Source organism: Rhizophagus irregularis, chromosome 9 (assembly GCF_026210795.1).
Source record: "Rhizophagus irregularis chromosome 9, complete sequence".
Lineage (NCBI taxonomy): Eukaryota > Fungi > Glomeromycota > Glomeromycetes > Glomerales > Glomeraceae > Rhizophagus > Rhizophagus irregularis.
In genome coordinates this window covers 3,638,504-3,661,140 of record NC_089437.1, presented here as the reverse complement: position 1 = coordinate 3,661,140, position 22,637 = coordinate 3,638,504, and the positions used below count along the sequence as shown (strand labels likewise).

General features: G+C 27.3%; 7 protein-coding genes across 7 annotated transcripts; 4 read left to right on the top strand and 3 right to left on the bottom strand.

Moving 5' to 3' along the window:
- Nucleotides 1-970: 970 nt before the first annotated feature.
- On the top strand, nucleotides 971-1,189 carry OCT59_029863 (uncharacterized protein; the record flags this gene model as incomplete). The annotated part of the gene is made up of 1 exon (XM_066146267.1): nucleotides 971-1,189. One exon carries the CDS (start codon nucleotides 971-973, stop codon nucleotides 1,187-1,189), a length of 219 nt encoding a protein of 72 aa, XP_065994930.1.
- A 1,090-nt stretch (nucleotides 1,190-2,279) lies between these two features.
- Nucleotides 2,280-2,510, top strand: OCT59_029862 (uncharacterized protein; the record flags this gene model as incomplete). Its single annotated transcript, XM_066146266.1, has 1 exon — nucleotides 2,280-2,510. The coding sequence occupies one exon, from the start codon at nucleotides 2,280-2,282 to the stop codon at nucleotides 2,508-2,510; it is 231 nt and encodes a 76-aa protein (XP_065994929.1).
- A 1,981-nt stretch (nucleotides 2,511-4,491) lies between these two features.
- On the bottom strand, nucleotides 4,492-4,911 carry OCT59_029861 (uncharacterized protein; the record flags this gene model as incomplete). Its single annotated transcript, XM_066146264.1, has 1 exon — nucleotides 4,492-4,911. One exon carries the CDS (start codon nucleotides 4,909-4,911, stop codon nucleotides 4,492-4,494), a length of 420 nt encoding a protein of 139 aa, XP_065994928.1.
- Nucleotides 4,912-8,347: 3,436 nt separating this feature from the next.
- OCT59_029860 (uncharacterized protein) lies at nucleotides 8,348-8,844 on the bottom strand (the record flags this gene model as incomplete). Its single annotated transcript, XM_066146263.1, has 3 exons — nucleotides 8,348-8,412; nucleotides 8,498-8,509; nucleotides 8,598-8,844. 3 exons carry the CDS (start codon nucleotides 8,842-8,844, stop codon nucleotides 8,348-8,350), a joined length of 324 nt encoding a protein of 107 aa, XP_065994927.1.
- Nucleotides 8,845-9,380: 536 nt separating this feature from the next.
- OCT59_029859 (uncharacterized protein) lies at nucleotides 9,381-10,055 on the bottom strand (the record flags this gene model as incomplete). Its single annotated transcript, XM_066146262.1, has 3 exons — nucleotides 9,381-9,396; nucleotides 9,474-9,489; nucleotides 9,854-10,055. 3 exons carry the CDS (start codon nucleotides 10,053-10,055, stop codon nucleotides 9,381-9,383), a joined length of 234 nt encoding a protein of 77 aa, XP_065994926.1.
- Nucleotides 10,056-11,891: 1,836 nt separating this feature from the next.
- OCT59_029858 (uncharacterized protein) lies at nucleotides 11,892-16,589 on the top strand (the record flags this gene model as incomplete). Its single annotated transcript, XM_066146261.1, has 18 exons — nucleotides 11,892-12,140; nucleotides 12,222-12,269; nucleotides 12,363-12,374; nucleotides 12,456-12,482; nucleotides 12,566-12,743; nucleotides 12,820-13,038; nucleotides 13,129-13,244; nucleotides 13,343-13,432; nucleotides 13,514-13,586; nucleotides 13,793-13,885; nucleotides 13,959-14,044; nucleotides 14,139-14,432; nucleotides 14,520-14,618; nucleotides 14,692-14,801; nucleotides 14,910-15,655; nucleotides 15,740-15,864; nucleotides 15,951-16,098; nucleotides 16,174-16,589. 18 exons carry the CDS (start codon nucleotides 11,892-11,894, stop codon nucleotides 16,587-16,589), a joined length of 3,129 nt encoding a protein of 1,042 aa, XP_065994925.1.
- Nucleotides 16,590-20,298: 3,709 nt separating this feature from the next.
- OCT59_029857 (uncharacterized protein) lies at nucleotides 20,299-22,589 on the top strand (the record flags this gene model as incomplete). The annotated part of the gene is made up of 9 exons (XM_025333332.2): nucleotides 20,299-20,329; nucleotides 20,412-20,431; nucleotides 20,501-20,812; nucleotides 20,900-21,080; nucleotides 21,167-21,178; nucleotides 21,268-21,315; nucleotides 21,384-21,989; nucleotides 22,058-22,139; nucleotides 22,226-22,589. 9 exons carry the CDS (start codon nucleotides 20,299-20,301, stop codon nucleotides 22,587-22,589), a joined length of 1,656 nt encoding a protein of 551 aa, XP_025173328.1.
- Nucleotides 22,590-22,637: the final 48 nt, after the last annotated feature.

Genomic DNA, 22,637 nt, shown 5'->3' with positions numbered 1-22,637 from the left:
TTAAATAATTCGTGCACTTATAATTAAATGTCTAAAGATATAATCGTAATTAATTATAAAAGTTTTGAATAAAGTGTTGGGCTAATCATCGCCTATAAATTTAAAATAAAATTATAATATATTCATAGTGGTAAAGTTAAAAATACTTTTACTTACTAATATCGTCCTGGATAATAAAATCATATTGCGTACTATCATAGATTATTTTTTTAAAAAAATAATTTACATCAAATTTTATTTATTTATTATTGTACCTTCTTGTTCCTCTATTAATTAAAAGAATCAATTTAATGTCAATTAAAAAATTTTATACACTGTATATACACTTACATTAGCATTTTTTGGTTCAGGTAAATTATAGAATTGAATGACAAGTCATATATATATATATTGAGTCATCAAGTTTTATAAAAAGGAAAGGTTAAAGGTGGAATATTAGGTGAAATTAAAGACTAAGGTTATTAGGTTTAGCTTTGGTCTCTGAAGTTTCCATCAGATGATTTGGCCAACACAATCTACTTATTAACCGTTAGGATGGAGCTACTTTACTGACAGCTTTTATTGCTTCGGGGGAGCATCAAGCTCTAGGCTCTGTCTTCTCGTTAATTTTTTCATGTGATATTATTTTATGGACGATAATTTTCTAAAAAAAGCAGAAAAGCATCTACTAACATCAATTTTTCTTCACACTATTGAATTTTTTTCTTTTGAAGATACTTTTTTCGAGTACTGTACATGGGATGAAAAAAACCTCTTTCAATCAGAAAATAATTAGTTAGTCCTTTTTTTTACAAATATTCTTAAACGGTGCTACTAATGAAGTCTTATTGTAAAAAAGCTTAAGTTTAATATACTATAATCAGATGTAAATACTGAGTTTAAATCAATCAATCAGTGATCTCAATATTAAGTTTATTATGGTATTTAGATATAAATACTTCTTTTTCTCTTCAAACATTTTTAAAGCGTGATGGCAGCCTCCAAATACTTTACCCTTTTCCCTTGTGAGTTTTGGTCGTTAGAAAATTTCTTTTCTTGCGTTACCTTTAACGCTAATGAAGGTGACGAAGATCACTTGGATAAGATTTACCATGCCTTCTATAGTGCTTTAGGCACTATTAAGTCAAACTCTCCAGAAATTTATAATAAAATTGAAAAACTTCAGCAGAGTACAAAGAAGGTTAGTTAATTTCTATAGAAATATGGTCAGTGTAGTGGTTTCTTACACCCCTTGGAGGGTTCGTCCTGACAAGGGTGGGCTCAGTATCCTCTGTAAGAAGCCAAGGTAACTTTTTACCAGGCTCTTCGCTCTTTATTGGGTTCGTCCTGGTGGGAGGTGAGGCCCTGCATCGTGCATTCCTTTATATATAACAAAAAAGTTAATGTGTCTATGTATCTATATCTAGCCATTCTGACCTTCATTTTCGCACATCCTTGAAATTTTTAATATTTTTTATTTTTACGATTTATGATTTCTTTTTATAGTAATTGAGTTTGCTTTTTTATAAACTATTACTATATTTACAAAATTGTTAACTTGAAAGCTAGATGAATTTTAGAAAATTAAACGAGTTTGAAGTTGTATTGACTATATTCAGTTTAGATTTGGCAAAAATCTAATTAACTTACCCTAGTTCTTATATTTATTAGTTCCAAATGTGCGAATATGTTTCACTTGATTTTACTATCTGAGGTACTATTTCTCACTTCTATTCTTTTTTTTTTGCAAAGGCTGATACTAAAAGGGTAAGTAAGTTATGGAAACAACAAAATACCTTAAAAGACGTGACTAATGTTGTATGCAATGAACGATGCGGAGAGAATACAACATCATCGGTCCCGTCAAAAAAGAGAAAGTCCAATAATAGAAGATACTATTTTGCAACAAAGTCAAAAGGACAACTCTCTTTAGCAGCAGGACTATATAGAGTTACCACGTAGGATTAATTAGTTTTAAATTGGTACTAGAGTTCGCAAAATATCTCAAAAAAAATACGATACGAATGAAATGGACCAGATCTGGATTGTATTCCAATTTTTTTCATAAAATTTTGGCTGAGAAACTTGTTGGGTTGTCAGAAATTTTCACTGTAAAATCTGATTTAGTCATGATATTTTTTATTATAATTTTATTAAATCGGATTTCGAATCAGGTGTTAGATCGTATTTCGGAGATATCTATGTGGAGTTGGTCGTTGTTCTCATTATACCATTTTCTTTATTTTATAGATTCCATAACCCGGTCTGAAGTTTAAAAGAGTATAAACTTTAAACAAGCCATGATAGAAAAGCTTCTATATCCTGCCCATGAAGTATCAGAAATTCCCAAACCTGTTCGAGAGTACCTAACTAAAAATCAGAGACCAGACAGCAAATCAGCTGAAGATGTAGTCCAAACATGGTTTAATGGACTGATGAAAGTTTCAAGTTCAGCATGGAAGAGTGTAACTGCAGTGGACACCCATAAAATGCTTATCTTGGAGGATATATGCCGGATATTAGTGTTTTAAATAATGATGATGCTGTAGAAGGCTTTTGTCCCCATTTATGTCCGTACGATTTTGGAAGTAAAGAAACAAAAAAGTATATCCGGTTTATCTGACGAAGATGTTGGATTATGCGAGAATATAATAACAAAAAAACCATATCTCGGCTAAATTGCCACAACATCGCATGACTTGTAGCGCAGCAAATAGGACAGAGACGTAACTTTCATGGAGAGGAATTTAGCATGCTTATTCACAGAATTACTTAGTTCAACTAAAATGATTTTTATATGATTATTTCTGGCAACTAGTGAGGAGCCATTATATTTGTCAATTAACATTTTAACATTCAAATTAAAATTTCGATTAGATGGATGATTTTTATACCAAGTTCATTTTTTTTTCATTATATTTCGGCATATTATTATACTTTATTTGTACATATAGTTATTTTTTCCAGAGACTATTACTTTTTTGTTCTTTCTTAATGATTCAAATATTTACAATTTATTGTAATTATTTACATTATAGTGACGAAAAATAATTCTTATAAATAAAACTTAAGCGAAAATCGTCATGAGAAAGAGACGTTTGATCGACGCCAAAAGAGTGCCGTTCAATATTTCAGATCTTTACCATACCTTATTTTGCATTTAAATTATGATAGTACTTAGTTTAATACTTGTAAATTAATATTGCTTAATTGCTTTGTTGTATAAATATATAGAATTGATATAATAAATAATAATTGGATAATATAAGTTATGGTGAAAGAGATAGATATCTTAATATATACAGTATATATTCCAGCAAATTTTGAAATATTTTTAATATTAATCGATTATTAATCGGGGTAAGGTTTTTTTGATCGGTTCCAACCTCTATTTTAAAAAATTCAGCTTCCGGACCGAATTCACACTTTAGGTGAGGAGAAGGGATATTTTTACCGGTACAATAATGACAACAATTATTATTTGGATTAAATTTATATTGATTGATTTTAAAAAAACAAAAGAACACAATTAATGTTAATGAATTATATTTTATTTTGCATATATATTAATAATTAAATATTGCTAATGATGAACGTAATCTATATATCATAATAAACCAAACAATAAAATATTAGTTATTATTTCTTAACCATATCACCATTATTTTCTTAATAAATAAATTATTTTAATAAAAAATTTCGTTGATTCTCATTTTTTACGCGTATTATTGTTAAATTACATCCAGTTTCACTTCCTTTTTCTGTTTTAATTAAAAAAATTTCAATTAGAATTATTTTTCAAACATATTTTGTGTTAAATTTCGCTCCCTTTTCTTTTTAATTAAAAAATTTTAATAAGGATCATTTTTCACACACATTTTCGCTAAATTTCATTAATCTTATTCCCCTACCTCATTTCATAAAATATTTCAATATTACCTTCCGCTTCCACATGTTTTTATTATTTAATTTTCTTTGACAATACTTCTTTGACTTACTGAAAGCTAATTAAGCCTTTTTCTTGTTTCGACTAATTGTAGAAAAATAACGGAAGGGTAATTATTTAGCAGTAAGTACAGTATAACCAAATTTATTATGTTCACACAATCAATAAAATAATGTCTTTTATTTTATTTGAAATACAAAATATTATCGCAATACGTTTCATATTATAAGAAAACTAGGTTGAAACCTGCTTTCTATTGTATACCAAGTTTTCGGTACCTAACAAAATCCAGTGCGCACTTATGAAAAATGATCGACATACACTATACTTTTAAAAAGAAATATTTTGAACGTATAGTGGCAGTATTGAAAAAAATTAAATAAAAAGGTTTATAGACCTTTGACGATTAGATACAAAACATTCCCACTTTATTTAAAAACGTTGAAAATTTTGATACATTTTTAGTAAAAAAAGTACAAAGATAAAAGAAATAAATAAAATAATACATACTAACTTAATTGGCTAATTCTGCAAAAAGTGATACATTAAAAAGGGTATCTTTATACTTAATTTTTAATTTCTAATACGTATTGGCTTAAATATTTCTTCAAATGACATTCAAGATACTCTTTTTGACCTAAAGTCAACACTAAATGCTCTTGTTCCATGTTTTGTTGAAATTCAATTCCAAGAAAATTTTTACTCAAACAATTATTAATCACAAGAGGTGAAACAATTCCGCATGATACTTGATAAATCCGGTTATCATATTGTTGTTGATAATAGAAAATACATTCATTTTCATTGGATTGAACGTTACTTTCTTTTAATAATTTATTTAATAAGTACTCAACAGTGTCGTTTGAGATTTCCTCGCAAATAACATGATAATGATAAAAATCATTTGGTGGCCGAAAGAAAAAGGTGGTAGGATGGGTGGAAATAAGAGTTGGTTGAGAGTTAGAAATTTGAACTTGCAAATTCATATTTCGGTAACTGATAATAAATTGTGTTAATAAAAGACCATAAAGAATTTTTAAATGTTTGTCTCCGGCTTGTGAATATAAAATAACAATTTTAAGTAATAAAGAAATATGATAATTTGGAGCAGCCCGCAGCAAAACTTTCCTTAAGAAGCAATAATTTTGCAGATCGTACGATCGAAAAAAAAATTTTTTTTTTGAAAGATTGGAAAGAAAGGGAATTTTTAATGATTTATATTAGAAATTATCTACATGCAGGTCATGTAACCATGCAGATATGCCGCAGGTAATTGAGTATTAAACTTTTTAAAACATAAAATCTGTAAAACCTGTGAAACCGGCTGTGATAAAAATATAAAAATCAAAATTAATCAGCGGGAAAATGAGTAACCGGATCGGCACACACGTGATCGTATAATAGTTTCCGGAATTACGGACAAGTCCACGTAGTAGAATATTAGCTTATTGACATATTCAAAATGGCATGATTGAAAAAAATTCACCGAATATTTTAAACCTAATATATGTTCTGCATTACTTCATATTTTATATAAGCCGGAATATGCGCTATTTATTAGTATTATATTTATAAAATTATATTATTTAAATTTTAATAATATAGTTTATATATTTCCTGCCAGAATTGCGTTAATAGGTTTGTTTACAGCTTATCCTTGAGTTATAAGTCAATTTATTATGTACAGTTTTGAGTTTCTTTCGTCTAATGTTTGAGATTAAATAATTTAGCATTTTTGGTAAATTAAAGGGTTTTAGAAGGTTATGTAGTTTTTCTGTAAATATTGGAACGTTTAGAATTTAGATTTATTAAATTGAACGAAACTATCTAACTGGGTATGTTTTTTTTTTATAATTTTATAACAATAGATATTTAATTCTTCAAACAAGTTAAAGGAGAAAAATTAAATGTTATTTAACAGATATGGCGTTGCTTAGATTAAGGTTTTATCCCTTATAAGGATTTAATTTGTAATTATATAGAGATATGGATTTGAGATTATAAAATATAAATAAAATAAAAATTTTTTTCGCTCATTGTTACATGACCGTTATAATCTTTCGAATAATTCTATTGTTTTTTTGGTTTCCGGCGATCAACTTCCCAAACAGTGATCACGTGAAATAACGCAGTGACGACTAAAGGAGTAGGTATGAATCTCTTAAAAGGTATATTATCCAATAACCAAGAATTATACTTACATTACTAAGTAAGCAACAATATCAGTTCGACTAACAAAATTTCAACTACAATCTAATTAATGCAACCAGAAGAACAACAACTAGTTGATAATGTAAAGTTGCAAAGAAATCGTTTAGTACTATTATTAAATTAATCGAAGATGTTGAAAATTTTTTAGAAAAAGCGAACTATATCATTAACATGAAAGATCATAATAATTTATCATTGTAAATTATATTATTTAGTCTTAAATACAAATTGAATAAATTTAGTGTTTAAATTAATATTACATTTTATTTTAACTTAATTTCTATCAATTTAGTTGTTTAATTATAAATTAAAAATCTATACCTGAATATCTTTGGAGTTAACTTTGATGTTAGAGTTGCTTATGATTAGGGTAAGCATAGGCTGAAGGATTACCTTTAATGTGTATATCGGGTTGCTTAGGGTTAGAAAAGGAATGGAATGTTTAGGTGTGTAGTTCAACTATTATGACGTTAAATCAAATAAATTACGTGTCTGTGCTTTTTGATGAAGGAGTCGGTGAGTTGGAATTGACTACGTGATTAGGAGCGTGGTAAAAATTTATCAATGCAACTGTGCCAAGGACCTCGTCAAATAAAAAGGCGCGATCAGCCTGATGCTTATGTCCCGGGTGGTTCCTGCAAGTTGGACCTCCAAGAAAGAAAAAGAGTGAATATTTTCAAGCAGCTATTAAGGTTCTTCCAAATTCTATGACGTTTACCACCTTGGTAACCCGCTGAGCTCTTGCTTATAGAAGGAATTAAGGGTTTCAAAGTTATACGGACTGCGTTAGGCGTCCGCATACTTATTAGATATTGAGATAATTCATTAGAAACGTATCAAATTTTGGCTCGGTAGAGATTTGTCATAGTGTCTACACGGCTCGTCTTCCAGTAATAATACGGCATGTGAAGATAAAGAGTAAGGAACTAAATATCAAGAAGATAATTGTAAATCTCTCTAAATTGTAAACACTAAACACCCGACGCTTATTTTGAAACATGATAGAAAAAATTGAGATGTATTTAATTAGACCATTGTTCAATATTTTGGAAATATACAGTACACTACCATAATTTCATCACTTTGCTAGCATTTTATTTTGAAATCTCATTTAGTTAATCAATATCACATGACACGAGTATAGTGTTGGGCAGAAGCCTAATGATTACAATAAAATTATAGTATCAATTGTAGCGTTAAACCGTACATTCTTCCAGTGTTATCGAGACCTTTGATTAAGAGTTTCGTTAGCAAGAATAGTTTGTAAACCGTTTAAATCGGCATGAACATAACATAATTGCTATATTAATCAATACACGCATATAAATTTAATATTTCGTTTACGAACTGAAGATAAACATATTAAATTTGAAATTATGACGAAATATTTTTTTTCTTTTTTTCTTTGAATGGAATTAGAATCACAGATGTCATATACATGAAGTTATATATCTAAAAAATAATATATGGAAAAAGCAGACACGGGGTTGGGTCCGAATCTTTTTATAATATTTTTACAGCTCACTTCAAAAAGGTCGGGACATTTAACAAATTTTAAAGAGCTCGGAAATATTCGGTAAAGTTCAAAATAAGATAAAATTATACCACCATTCTCGGAATAGTACTCCAAAATTAGCGTATAATTTTTATTTTATATCAAGCTTTCCGAGTTCTTTAAAATTTGCTAAGTGTCCCACACATTATGAAATCAGCTGTAACTAAAAATTTAAATTTTTTTTATATTACAGTAAATACAACCTGACGGGTCGAATCCGAGTTATCCGAGTCAGACTATATCAGGTCAAGTCGAATCCGGGTCGTTACTTTTACACTCTCGAATACACCTCAAAACCCGAACACTAAATGTCACTACACATCGAAAATTACTACGGTATGTTTCTTGATTATAATTTACTTAGTACATTTTGCTATTAAAATCATCAATTCAAAGTATAAAATGTCGTGAAAATGGTTTATTCATTAGAAGTTTAGATATAAGATTATTATTGATTTGTATATATAAGTACAAATAAATATTTTATTAAATTTAATTATAGCGAATAAGTTTTTGTTTATATAAATAAAATGGGAATAATTACACCTGTATTTTATACAAATATATTGCAATATTTTAATATTTTATATTGCATATAATAAATCAGAATAATATAGCAAGACCGCATCGTCTATGCGGATTTTGTAAAAAAGAAATTAAATATTATTTACAGTATACATACTGTCTGGAAGACTAAGATCATTTTGTAAACTATAATAGGCTTTTAAAATAAAGTAAAAAAAGGGTTCATCAATTTTATAATCATTGATATTTAAAGACAAGCATTAATAACATTTATGATTTACCTTCTTGTTCTACTGTTTTAATTAAAAAAAAAGAATGCATAATATTAATTAAAGATAGAAACTTCAAAAATATTATTTGAACATGCAATAAATAATTCACCTTTAGTAGCATTTCTTGGTTCAGGTAAATATTTAAAACTATGTGTTTTACTAAGGTAGGTCCTGATCGAAGAATTAATAGAACCGGAACTAGGACTTATACTAAGATTTAATTGTGAATTATAAATATTTGTGCTGTATTCATTATTTTCATTTTGATTATACGATTTTAATATTTGGTGAATTTCATGACTAAAATTATTAATATCAGGCCTTTTTGCTGGGTCAGCATCCCAACATCGTTCCATTAATATTTTGTATTCTAAGGGAATTCCTAGAACTGGTTTTGGCCTCATCCCATGTACTATATTCATTGCAAGATAATAATCATGATCAATATTAGCATAAGGTGGTTGTCCAGATGAAATTTCCCACATGAGCATACCAATACTATAGATATCAGACGCAAAAGAATACTTCATTTTTACAATAACTTCGGGAGCTATATAAGGAAGATTTCCATATATACTATTTAATGGTTTATCAACAGGTCCACAAAACCCAAAATCACTGATAGTCCAAAAATTAATATGTTGATAACATAATATATTTCCGGAATGTAAATCTCTATGAATTGCATTCTCACTATGAATAACATGAAGTGCATTGACTATATTATTAATAATTTCAAATCTTCCTTTCCACGTTAATTTACTATGATTTAGTCGTAAATATTTTCTTAAATCCATATCCATTAAATATACTACGAGCATATAACTTTTATTAAATGGATCTTGTGTTAGACCAAAACATCCTACTATTTCATTCCATTTATTACTTACAGCTAAATGAGATTTGGCCTATAAAGGGAATAATTTTTATTTAGCATTATAAATAATTAGATATTGTACTTGTATATGTATACATAATTACATACCTCTTCAAACCAGCTCCTATTAGCGCTTTCAATACTTTCCAATCTTTTGAGTATTACCTTGTGTCTTCCCTTTCTTTCTAATTGTTTTTCTTTAGAATTCCACTCATCATAACCTCCATTAATCCAATCCGCTGTATAAATTTCAGAGCAACCGCCTTTAGTTAAATATTTAATATTCCGTAAATTATTGTATGGGATCCATTCTACAATTTTATCAGGTCTAAATGTTTCCATTTGACATTTTCTTATTAAATTATCAATATTATCATTTCCAGATTTCCAATTTGAAAATTTTGTTTTTAAATAATTTCGAATACAAAGTTCACAATATAATGTGGCTAGACATTTTTCTTTACAATTTTCACAAATTCTTCTAATACCTTCACTATTAAGAACTTTATCATGATCATAACTTTTATTTAATAATTTTATTGCTTCTAAAATCTCAATTTTTGTAAGATATTCATCAGCGAGAATGATTTTTTTTCTAAATTCGAATATTTTATGTATATCATCATGAATATCAAAATCTGTTAATGCTGATGCTTTATTAATTGCGGCAGTAATTAATTCACATCGCATAATTTGAATATTTCGCATTTATTATTATTTTTTTTTTTTTAAAAAAAAAAGGAATCAAATTGCGAAATAATAAATTATGAAATCAGAGGAATTCATTTTTTATATATATTTTATTTATGGGAAAGATGTACATAACAATCTGTGTTACCGAAAGTAACATTCACGAAAACAGTAATATTACAAAGAATGGAATAATTATATAGAAAGTTCTTTTCATTCAAAAAAGAAAAATCAGATTATTCTTAAATTTTCTTCTTCATTATTTGATTGAAGTTTTCCTTGTTTAGTTTTATATATGCCTTTTCAGTTAAAGGAGGTTAATTTTCGGACCGTTAAACTGTTTGTTTGATGTTCTTTATAAGTAAATTGTTATGTTATATGTTTATTAACGGTGTACAGAAAAAATATATATATCTATTTTTTTTCCATTTTTTCGATCGCTCAAAAAAAAAGTTCTCCCGACAGAATAAAAAATAAAATGAAAATGGTTCATTGATGAAAGAAATTATTTTTAGTAAACTAATCTTTATAATTCAAAAATTGGAAAATGTGAGAACTGCAACTTAACTAAATTAGAACTTATCGTAGTAATAAAGTATTTGAAATAATAAAACGGATTTCTTGGTGGCGCAGCAAATTCTTAGTGCCGCAGCAAATACTCTTAAACGAAGAATATGCTTTGTCAGTCAACCTACTCGGTGTATTTTCGTAAGAATTGGATAAAAAAACTTCCAAAATCGGCTCCAAAATTTTTATTTATTTATTTTAAGAATTGTAAGATTTTATAATTTAAGAACGAGATAATTTCAAAATTTCGATGGAATTTTTTTTTCATTATAAAACTCGAGTATTCTAATGCATAATATATTCGAATAAGTACGAATATTACATTATATTACATTAAGAAATAAAAAATTCTTAGGACATAATGAACCTTATTTTGGGATGAAAACAAAGAATAACAAAATTCGGAAAAATATTTTAAAAATTAATTATTCCATTTATGCAAAATAAAATTAGTATAATAAGAAATCTTTTATCTTAGTGAGAAGGCGCGATAGGTATTACTAGTAAATAACTTGTATCTACGAAATAAAACAATCGCCAAACATTTATCTATATGGGATAAAGAAGGTTTATTAGTAATAATATTATTCCGTCAAAGGACAGTTATTTGATGCAAATACATGTGTATTTTTTAAAGTATAATAATGTACAATGTCACAAAAATCACAATAAGAATTACACAAGTAAATGCGTAAATGGAAATCACAATTAGAATTACACAAATGCGTAAATGGGAATGATATACCTAAAGATACTCCGTGGCTGTACGGATAATAAAAATATCCCATATAAAAAAAGTTACACAAATTCAGCAGAATTTTCCTTTTTGCGAATCCGTTATTATATGTGATACAACTAATACATACGGAGACTTATTATAAAAGCTGTTTTTAGGAAAAGATACAAGCTTTGAAAACTTATTAAAAATGGCCGTTAAGTATTTACTTACATGCCGTCGCACATATCCACATGAGAGTATTTACTATAATTCATCATTGTATATAAGCAAATAATTAATAATTATGATTTATGACCAAATGAGCTCAATTGTTATTAGCAGGAAACTTTCTTCCTTGTTTCATTTCTTGAGTTAGGTCAGTTGATCAGCTCCTAATCGGAGAAATTATCGGAGAAATGCTGTTCGGAGTTATTTATAACGTTGATCAAAAGTGTAAATGGTGTATAAATACAACTGTAAAAACCTTGCTCCTTCGAAAAAAATTTTGAAATTATTAAATTAAGAAATTTTTTTTTTGAAAAGGAAATATCATGGCACCGCACATTATAGCATCCGATAATTCTGACGGAATTTTTAATGAATTACCACAAGATTTTATTATTTCTAAAGATAAATCTTATATTGTATTTAATAAAGAAATAGAGAAATCAAGTAACGATGATCGCTCTTATAGAATAATTCGCTTAAGCAATGAATTGGAGGCTTTAATTATTCATGATGCTGAAGCTGATAAGGCTGCTGCATCCCTAGATGTTAATATTGGATCCTATCACGATCCGGTAATATTATAATAGTAATATGAATTCGTATGAAACTAAGGGTTTAAGACAAATGATTAACAAAGTAATTTTTTTTTTTAGGATAACCTATTAGGTTTAGCTCATTACTGCGAACATTTGTTGTTTATGGTAAGTATTTTAATCTGGTGCAATAACATTAATTAAAATTCTTGTTCGATTAAGTTGGTCTTAGTAATAAAGTTTTTTTCTTATTCTGTTTAGGGAACGGAAAAGGTATAATCTCTATTTGTCACGTGATTGTCATTTGTGCACAATTTCTTATTTTTATTTTTTTTTTTAATTTTTATTTTTAAGTATCCTAAGGAAAATGACTATTCCGAGGTATCTAAAACTATAATTTAGGTTTTGGCTCATATTTTATTTTTATCAATAAAACTTAGCATTAATTTCCTTTTTGTTTACAGTTTTTGAATAAACATAATGGATCGTATAACGCGTATACTTATACCGAAAATACAAATTATCATTTTGAAGTCGGACATGAGCATTTAGAACCTGCACTAGATAGATTTGCTCAATTTTTTATTTCTCCGTTATTTAATGCTGATTGTACCGATAGAGAATTAAAAGCGGTTGACTCTGGTAAGATATTTTTCGATTCTTCTTTATTATGTTTTTTTATAGTAAATTTATAAAATATTCTTTTTTTAAAAAATAGAATATAAGGGATATCTTCAAAACGATGATTGGAGGTTATATCAATTACAAAAGTTCAATTCCAATCCTGAACATCCCTTGTCAAAATTTTCCGTTGGAAATTTAGAAACTTTAAAAGAACTACCTACAAAAGAAGGTATTGATACTAGGGATGAATTAATTAAATGGTATGAAAAGTATTATTCTGCCAATCTTATGAAATTATGCGTTTTGGGAAGTGGTATGTTATATATTTAATTAAATGTTTTTTCCTCCATTTGTTTCTCTTCGTTTTAAGGAAAAAGAAACTAATTTTTTCTCAAAAATTTAGATCCTTTGGAACAACTAACTGAATGGGTTGTTGAAAAGTTCTCTGATATTAAAAATAAAAATGTCGCTCCATTAATACCTGTTGAAATTCCATTAAGAAAGGATGTAGAATTATCGGTATGCATAAAAAGGATAAAAATAATTTAATTCAAAAAAAAAATTAGGAGATTTTATGTTGAAAACCTTATTAATTAAATTACTTTCCATTTTAAAAGAAACAAATTTTGGCAAAACCTGTTAAAGATAATCACACTTTAGCGGTTTATATTCCTATACCAAGTCTAAGAGAAAATTATAAGACGAAGGTAATATATAAATTTTTATTTGTTATAATTATAGTAATATGATTATTTATTTATTTTTTATTCTTTTTCTAAAAAAAATAGGCTGCATATTATGCTGCTCATTTAATTGGTCATGAAGGAACTGGATCAATTTGTTCTTTGCTAAAAAAGAAGGGTATAGTATTCCTAAAACTTTGAGTATCACCGCTGTTGATTGTCGCCTTACCAGAATTAGGATAGAATTTTAGGCAGAATTGATGCCATGAAACTCCGCCCGTTAATATTTGCTAATGCTGGTGCGGTGATGATCGCCACGCGGTGAATTTTCACATTTTCAATTAAATCGAACATTTTTAACGTATTTTCTTTTAAACTTTGTAGGATGGATTACTTCCATTTATGCCGGACCGGAAGAAATTAGTGTTGATTTTCATATGATGACAATGAATGTTTATTTAACTGAAGATGGTCTAGGTATTTTATTGTCAAATATTTACTATTAAATCACGACATAAACGTTAATTTTCATCTTTTTATTATTTTAAAGAACATTACGAAGATGTTTTGGAAATTATATTTCAGTATATTGAAATGCTCAGAAGAGAAGGACCACAAGAATGGATATTTAATGAAGTAAGAAATTTTTAACGAAACCATTTTTTTTAAAAAATTTAATACTAAAAGAAATATTTACTTATTCTTTTCCTTTTTTTTTAAACGAAAAAAGATTTCATCATTAAATCAAATAACATGGCGATTTTTGGAAAAATCATGGGAATCTTCATATGTGTGCATGCTCTCAAACAGATTACATCAAACATATCCACACAATGAAATATTAAGTGCTCCATATATTAGTTGTGAATACGAACCAAAATTAATTACCGAAATGCTTGACTGTTTAAGAATCGAAAATTGTGTTGTTACCCTCGCAAGTAGATTGTTGAGTGGATTTGATAAAAAAGAGAAATGGTTTAATGCCGAATATAAATATGAACCTATCAATGAAAACTTGATTAAAGTAAGTAAACTTTGTGAGTAAAACGACATATACAAAACGACATACATTTTAGAATGATCCCTAAATAATTTTTTTACAAATAATCAGAAACTTGAAGATCCGGTTATTCATCCTGATCTTAAACTTTGTCCTCCAAATGAATTCATACCCACCAATTTTACTGTTAACAAGTTAGACAACGTAACAGTGAGTAAAAAATAGTTATCTTTTTTTTCTAATAGGAATAATAGGAATTAAATTTTGATTTTTTTTTCTTTAGCCAAAAACGCGTCCAGATATTATTAGTGATAATGATATAAGTCGCGTTTGGTATAAAAAAGATGATAAATGGTGGATTCCTAAAGTTAGAATTGAATTTGCATTTAAGACGTACGTAAACATATTTTACTATTTTATAATTATCATTGAAAGTTATAAAAAATTTTTTCAATATATCTAAATATATTTTTTACTAAAAAAAAATAACCACATTTACAGTCCGTTGATTAGACTTACACCGTTCAATTTGGTTAAAACCGCATTATACTACCATGTATTTGATGATGCATTTGCAGAAGAAGCGTATGATGCATCACTTGCAGGATTGTATTATTCAATATATACAGTAGAAGACAGTTTACGCATTAACGTATCGGGATATAATGATAAAGCTTCAATATTAGTAGAATTAATTATGAAGAGAATGAAAGATCTCGTAATTAATCCTGAAAGATTTAAAGTATTAAAGGAAAGATTAAAGAGAGATTATAATAATAGAAAATTATATAGTCCAAATACGTTAGCATCAATTTACGATTCACAATTATTTAATGAAACATATTACACAACAGAAGAAAGATTATCAGCATTAGAAGATATTAATATAGAAGATGTACAATCATTTTACCCTGAATTATTTAAACAAATGTTTATCGAAGCTCAAGTATTTGGTAATATGGAAAAGGATGAAGCAATGAAAATGGTAAAAATGGTTGAAGAAATATTTAAACCAAAAGTATTAGAAAAATCCAGAATTCATAGAGGTAGGAATGTTAGATTACCTAAAGGTAAAAAATATGTTTACCAAAGAGATGTTCATGATAAAGATGAATTGAATAGTGCAATAGAATATTATTTACAATGTGGAGATAATAAGGATAAATATGCTAGAAATAGGTTACAAATTATTGCTCAAGTTATAGAAGAAGCTACTTTTGATCATTTAAGAACCAAAGAACAATTAGGTAAATAATAGTAAAATTACGAGATTTTTATTTTAATGAACAATGAGTTAAACTAAAAAAATAACAAAATTTTCGTTCATTTAGGATATTCTGTATTTAGTTATGTAAGTAGTTCAGTAGGAGAAATAGGATTATTAATCAATTTACAAAGTGAAAGAGATTCCGTTTATTTGGAAAATAGAGTTGAAGCATTTTTAATTAAAGCTCAGGTAAACATTTTTTAAAAAATGTTGCAATAAATTAATAATGATTTTTTTATTTTTATAAAAAAAACTTATATATACATTATTTATAGTCAATTATTGAAGAAATGTCAGAGGAAGAATATCAAAAACAAAAGAAATCATTGATTGATAATCTTTTGGAAAAAGAAAAGAATATATGGCATGAAACATCTAAATATGCTAATCATATTACTAATGATTATTACGACTTTAATATAGGTAAGTAATAATGATAATCCAATTCATTTATTTTTTTTATAATATCAATTAACTGTTATTATTTATTATTTGCAGATATTGATGATTCTGAAGAAATTAAAACAATCACTAAAGATGATGTATTAGAGTTTTATAAAATTAATATTCATCCAAAATCACCAAAGATTAGAAAGGCATCGATACATGTAAGATCTTTAAAGTGTACCGATAATAACTCTGTTGATAAGGCAACAACAACTGATTCCAAAGAAAATGACAAATCGGAAGAGAAGGAAAATAAAGATAATGATGAATCAAAAGAAAAAGATCAAGAAGATGATGAAAATACTTATGCGAAATTAGAAAGATTGAAACCAGAAAATTATATATTGTCCGAAGATAATATTATAATTACTGATCTTTCAGATTTTAAGAATAGGATGTGTTTGGGACCCACTGCTACTCCTGTCGTGCCATTAAAAACTTATTATAATGAAGAGATGTTTAATTAAATAGATTAATATACATATACGTATATTTAATACTATCATTTTTAGAATACTTTATTATATTCATCATTTGTTTTATATTTTTTTATATTTTTTGTATTATTTATTTTTATTTATTTGGCGTTTTTTATTTATTTGTTCTTAAGTAAAAATTTTGATTATTAATAAATTTAATCTTTGACGCCTTTTTTTCAGTCATATGATGTAAAGTTAATATGAGGAGATTCAAAAGTAGCTGTTTTTACTATACATGTATATATATCTTTTAAACTACGTTTAATAGTTTTTTTTGCAAAAAAGTAATATGATCTTTAGTAGATATGCAGCAATATCTACACATTGTGTGACTTAATTGACTTTCAGAGAATGGAAAAAAAATCAAGTTTAGTTCTTCAACGTATCTGAAAATGAAACCGTTTATAAAAGCGTATTAAATTACATTATTAATATAAATAATATTTTGAAAAAATTTATCGTACAAACTGGAAAAATTCAAATCAATATGTTGAATTAAAATTCTTTTTCTTAATTTTAATAATATTACCGCTAAAAAATTTGTTAATGAAAACCTGGCAAATATGCTTATTATTTTGTAACTATTTCTTAAAAATTTCATTATACTTGAATTTCTTAACAAACACAAACTTACCTTTTGATGTAAGCATTTTTAACATGATGAAGAAATTTTGCACCGTGATTTAAATAATTTAATTTGTTTAAGATCATTTGTTTATATTACTTATTTTTGTAGCATTCCAATAACATAATTCCTTGGATCAATGCATTACATTAATTATAAAGATTTAGTAAAAAGAAAAAATTGCACTAACCAGCAATAATACATATATTGACGATTCGACCCTTTTTTGAGTTTACATTACATCCAAAATTGCTGACGCCCTACATACATGATTTATTAGGATAAATAAGATAGATACAAGAGTTTACCTTAATTTGTACTTTTTAAAGTGAAGAATTCTATCATTTATTTTCACAAAGCTTAGTCACTTAACCGTAATTGTTACGTGAGAAATTATTAATTATATTTTATTAAAAAAACGATAACAATACAGTCAGTCAATTTTACTTACTTTTTTGTTAATTATCAATACACCTTTTCCTCATAAATCCGTGCATACTAAATATCCAACTCGTTGAAATCCTATTTTAGTACTTGAGTTGCGATTTGTGAATCCAATTTTTCATCTTCAGTAGATTTGCTTTTATTCATAATTCTTCAACACTGCTTTATGTGATGCTGAATGGGAAAACTGGTATGGAATATGTAATGATACTTGTGTCTTTTTCCATTGATATGTTCGTCATGCGAAATTCTAACAATTGCTTTGATAATATACCTATTCATTAATAACCAAACTCAATCAACTTTTTAGCTTAATCATCATATCGAATGATGATCCGTAACATGTCTCATTAAGGCATTAATTAAACATAAATAAAAACGTTGAAATAAAGTTGGAAAAATTTTGGTTTGGTTGCTTTATCATTGCATCATGTAATATATAATACCGAATGATTCTATCGCTATAGTTGTTGAATTTTTATCTGTTGCGGTTAATTTAATAATTATTGCCGTAACAGGTCTGCAAATATTCACTATTAACGTTTGTTTCATTAAAATATTTATCACTAAATAAAAGAAATTGATTTATATAACAATTATTGAAGAAAGGGTTCAACCGTTTTTAAAACGGCGATAGATGAAAGAAGTTGATACTCTAAAGCTAAATTATTAATTTAATAATAGAAATCCAACAAACTTCACTAATGTTTGAGTTTAATTATCAAAGGAAATAAAAGAAATTAACGAATAATGGTCTATTACGTTAGATATTACACAAAACGTACCTATCAGATAACAAAGCATATTTTCAAATTTTTTATCTACCACTATATCTGATATCTACATTATCCCTTATTATTGGTAGAGTTCTTGTAATATTTTCAAAATCTAAACCTAATGTAGTTGTTTTACTGAAATATATTGATCATTAGTTTTAATAAATAATCAGTAGGCGTGGGTATTTAAAAGAATAAAAAATTAAAATTCTTATTTTAGTAATTTTATAAAATCATATTGCGCCAGTCAAACAATTATTATATAAAAAGTATAACTAAACTGTAAAACTTATTATTATATCAGTACGTCTAATGTGAAGATTAAAGTTTTAAACTAACGGACTACCAATTTCGCTTTATTTTATTGGAAGATGTGAATGTTGTAGTACATAGCATAGCGGACATCCTCATTTTATCACAATTTTGACGATCATTTGTCGATCACTTATTCAATCTTATCACATAGAATAATACCGTTATTTATAAATTTTGCGTAATAATACATGCTCAAATTTTGCAAATAAACTTCTTTTAATACACAAGTTTGTGTATTATTATTTAACATTTTTTAGATTTAAATTTATATTTAATAAATATTAAATTAATGTAAATTTGAGATAAATTTAAATTTAAGCAAAAAAATAATTAGTAGCGTATATTTATGCATTTATAATATTGATTTAATTTTGTGGCTCAAGCTTTGTGGCATTTATTTAATTACGTAAATAAATTTTGTGGCATTAAATCATTAAAGTTCGTGATATTTATTTATTAAATTTATAATATTATACACTAAATTCTCTACTGATAAAACTTCTGCATTATGGGTTATATAATTGCATTATTTTTGTCATAAATCTACTATACAGTATAATACTAATTGTTTTCCTGTGTGACAGTCACGTTTAGATTACATATTTATATCTGTGTTCCCGTAACGTTTAGACTACAATTTATACCTGTGTATCCGTAACGTTTAGACTACGAATTTATACCTGTGCACCCGAAAGACTGTATAAAATCGCGTATAACATTTAACCGTCGTACCGACCACGTGTATGTCGTTGCAGAGCAACGGGTCACGGCTAGTTATACATAATATAAGAAGTAATTTTACAAAGTTTTAAGTTTCTGCCATGAATATTCGGCTTCTGCCATCAATTTTAAGTTGATGATTCCAAATAATCACATATCAATAATCTATAATGTAAAAATTAAAAAATCATGCAAATCGTCATATAATTCAGAGCTGTGTAACAACATGACGCTTTTCATTTTGTCTAGTTATTTATTTCGTCATATTTCTTTCAAAAATTAGTTTTTTTAATAAAATACAAATATATGATCGGCAAATGATCGGCAAATGATCGGCAAGGTGATATAAGGATGTCCGCTATGCTGTAGTACATCACTTGCTGATATATAACACAGAGACAAAAACGTTAATAGCGGGTATAATGTGACACGGAATCATTTTGCATTTATCGTAGTAAGTAGTAACACCACCAATTTTATAATTAAAATTTTACCCATGTGACCGATGACATTTAAGGGGATGTGAAAAAAATAATTTTGTGAATCAAAAAAACCAAGTCCTCAGATAAATATAAACATTGAAAACGCAGTGGGGTGTGATGAATATTATTAGGTCACGTGGGTGAAATTTGGTGTTACAACAAACGTGACGAGAACGAATCAGATCTTAAACATATTCGTATTTATTTATTTATTTATCTATTCGGACTTTTTTCATTTCTGTTTTTCCTTTTTCTCTGATAGAATTCGTTGAACTTTTTCATTTCTTGCTTTTTTTTTTCCTTTGATAGAATTCTCTGGACTCTTTTTTCCATAAATGGATGATGTTCTTGTCGTAGTATCCATTGGTAATTATCTAAATTCATTTTTTAAATACTGTTATTATTTAGAAAATCATTGCTAAAAAAATTCATTTATTCAAACCAAGAGATTTTGGAACAACATATTCTGTAAGTTATTCTATTTAATCTTCTTATTTTAAACTATTGAATTTTCATAAATCATCGCAAAATTTTTAGGGATTCGCATATGCACGTACAGTAAATCCCGAAATTATCACGAATGATAGTTGGCCCGACCAAATCGGTCAATTAAAAACAAATACAGCATTAAAATATGACAAAAATTTTAAATTTGTCGAAGAATGGGGTTATCCAGCGTTAGCTAAACCAATAAAAAGTAAAGGAAAATCAAAAAATCAGTTTGTTTCAGAACCGGTTGAGCGTTTTAAATTACATTTATCTAATATTCCCGATAATGAGAAACCTGTTTTGCCTAAAGGCATAAATTATAAGAAAGCCATCACTGACTACTTGAAATGTATGGGAGAAGTAAGCATTTTTGTATTTATTTAAGTATGATCTTTTTTTGTTGATTGAAATTTTTTTTTCATTTTTATTGGATTTCTTTATAAATAGTTAATCAAGGAGACAATAACAACTAGATGGCCGAATGTAAAATTCATGAAACAAGTTTTGATCATATTAACAGTTCCCGCAGGATTCTCCGATCAAGCGAAGGCAATAATGAGGGAATGTATTTATGAAGCAGGTTTAATTAACGTAAGAAGTTCTAAAAAATTACAGTTTACTACTGAACGTGAGTTTATAATTAAATGTTAACGTCTTATATCCGATTTTAATTTATAAAATAATCAATTAACTTTTTCATTTTGGTTTCAATAGCTGAGGCAGCCGGTAGGCTATTTTAACAAGTTCAAAATTATTATTTGAAATTTATCTAACGTTTTTCTTTCAATAAATAAATAATTAAATAAATAAAAAAGCTATATACTGCATGAAATTGTTTGAGCATACTTTAAATATTGTGGGAAGTAAGTATATTTGATTTTTTTAATGCTTATTTCAGAGTATGAATTAATTACTAATATATTTTGGTTAGCCAACTTCTTAACTGTTGATTGTGGAAGTGGCACAGTGGATTTAACCACACGGCAGTTATTGAAAAATGACAAATTAGGAGAAAAAACAATTAGAGCATGTGGATTTTGCGGAGGAGTTAATGTTGACAAAGGTTTTCTTGCTTTTATCGGAGGGAAAATAGGACCTTCTGTTTTGACATTGCTTCAAGAAAAACATCATGGACAACTACAATATATGGTTCAAGAATTTTGTAAAAAAGTAAAGTTTTTATTTACGGGAAATAAAGAAGAGTATAAAACTTTCGAATTGGATTTAGAAGATGTTTGTCCAATTATAAAACAATATGTTACGGGTGATAAATTAGAACAATTGGAAAATGATGATTGGACCATAGAACTTAAATTTGTTGACGTAAAAAGAATGTTTGATCCTGTAATTAATAAGATTATTAAATTAATACGTGAACAACTTAATAATAGTGGTCCCATTTCTGCTATGTTCTTGGTAGGAGGTTTTAGTGTATCTAAGTATTTACAAAAAAGAATTAGAGAAGAATTTTCGAATAAAGTCAAGAATAATAATATTTTCGTACCACCCCAACCAGCGGCTGCCACTCTCAGAGGAGGTAATCGTATATTGGCATTATAATTTTTGTTTATTGATAAATCTAAATAATTTATTACAAAATTAAAGCGCTTGAATATGGTCTTAATATGAAGAAAATTAAAACCAGAAGGCTACCTTTAACATATGGAATCGAATTGGCTCCACTATGGTATGATTTGTTTTTTTTTCTTTTCTTTTTTTTTTTGAAAAAAGAAAGAAAGACTTAGTATTGAATAACTTAATTAAAATTTATAGGAAACCTGGCGACCCACCGGAAAGACGACAAACGCATAATAGAATCTTTAAATTCAGACGTTTAGTTGAAAAAGGTGTTGAAGTTGACGTTGATCAAGAATTTGGATTCGAATTACGCCCTAGTTTTGCAAATCAAACAGAACTTTTGATGGAAATATATTCTACAACCGCGAATGAAGCAACTTATTGTGATGAGCCTGGAATGAAAAAAGTTGGGAAATTAAAATTGGATTTCCCGAATCCACGTCTCGGATTTCAGAGAACAATAAGTTTCACGCTAACGTTTGGTCAAATGGAAATTCGTGCTTATGCAAAAAATCAGCAAGGAAAAATAACAAATGCAACATTCGTAATTTCCGTTTAAAACATTGTCCTTTGTAAAATATTATTTTGAGTCAAACATTATTTACAT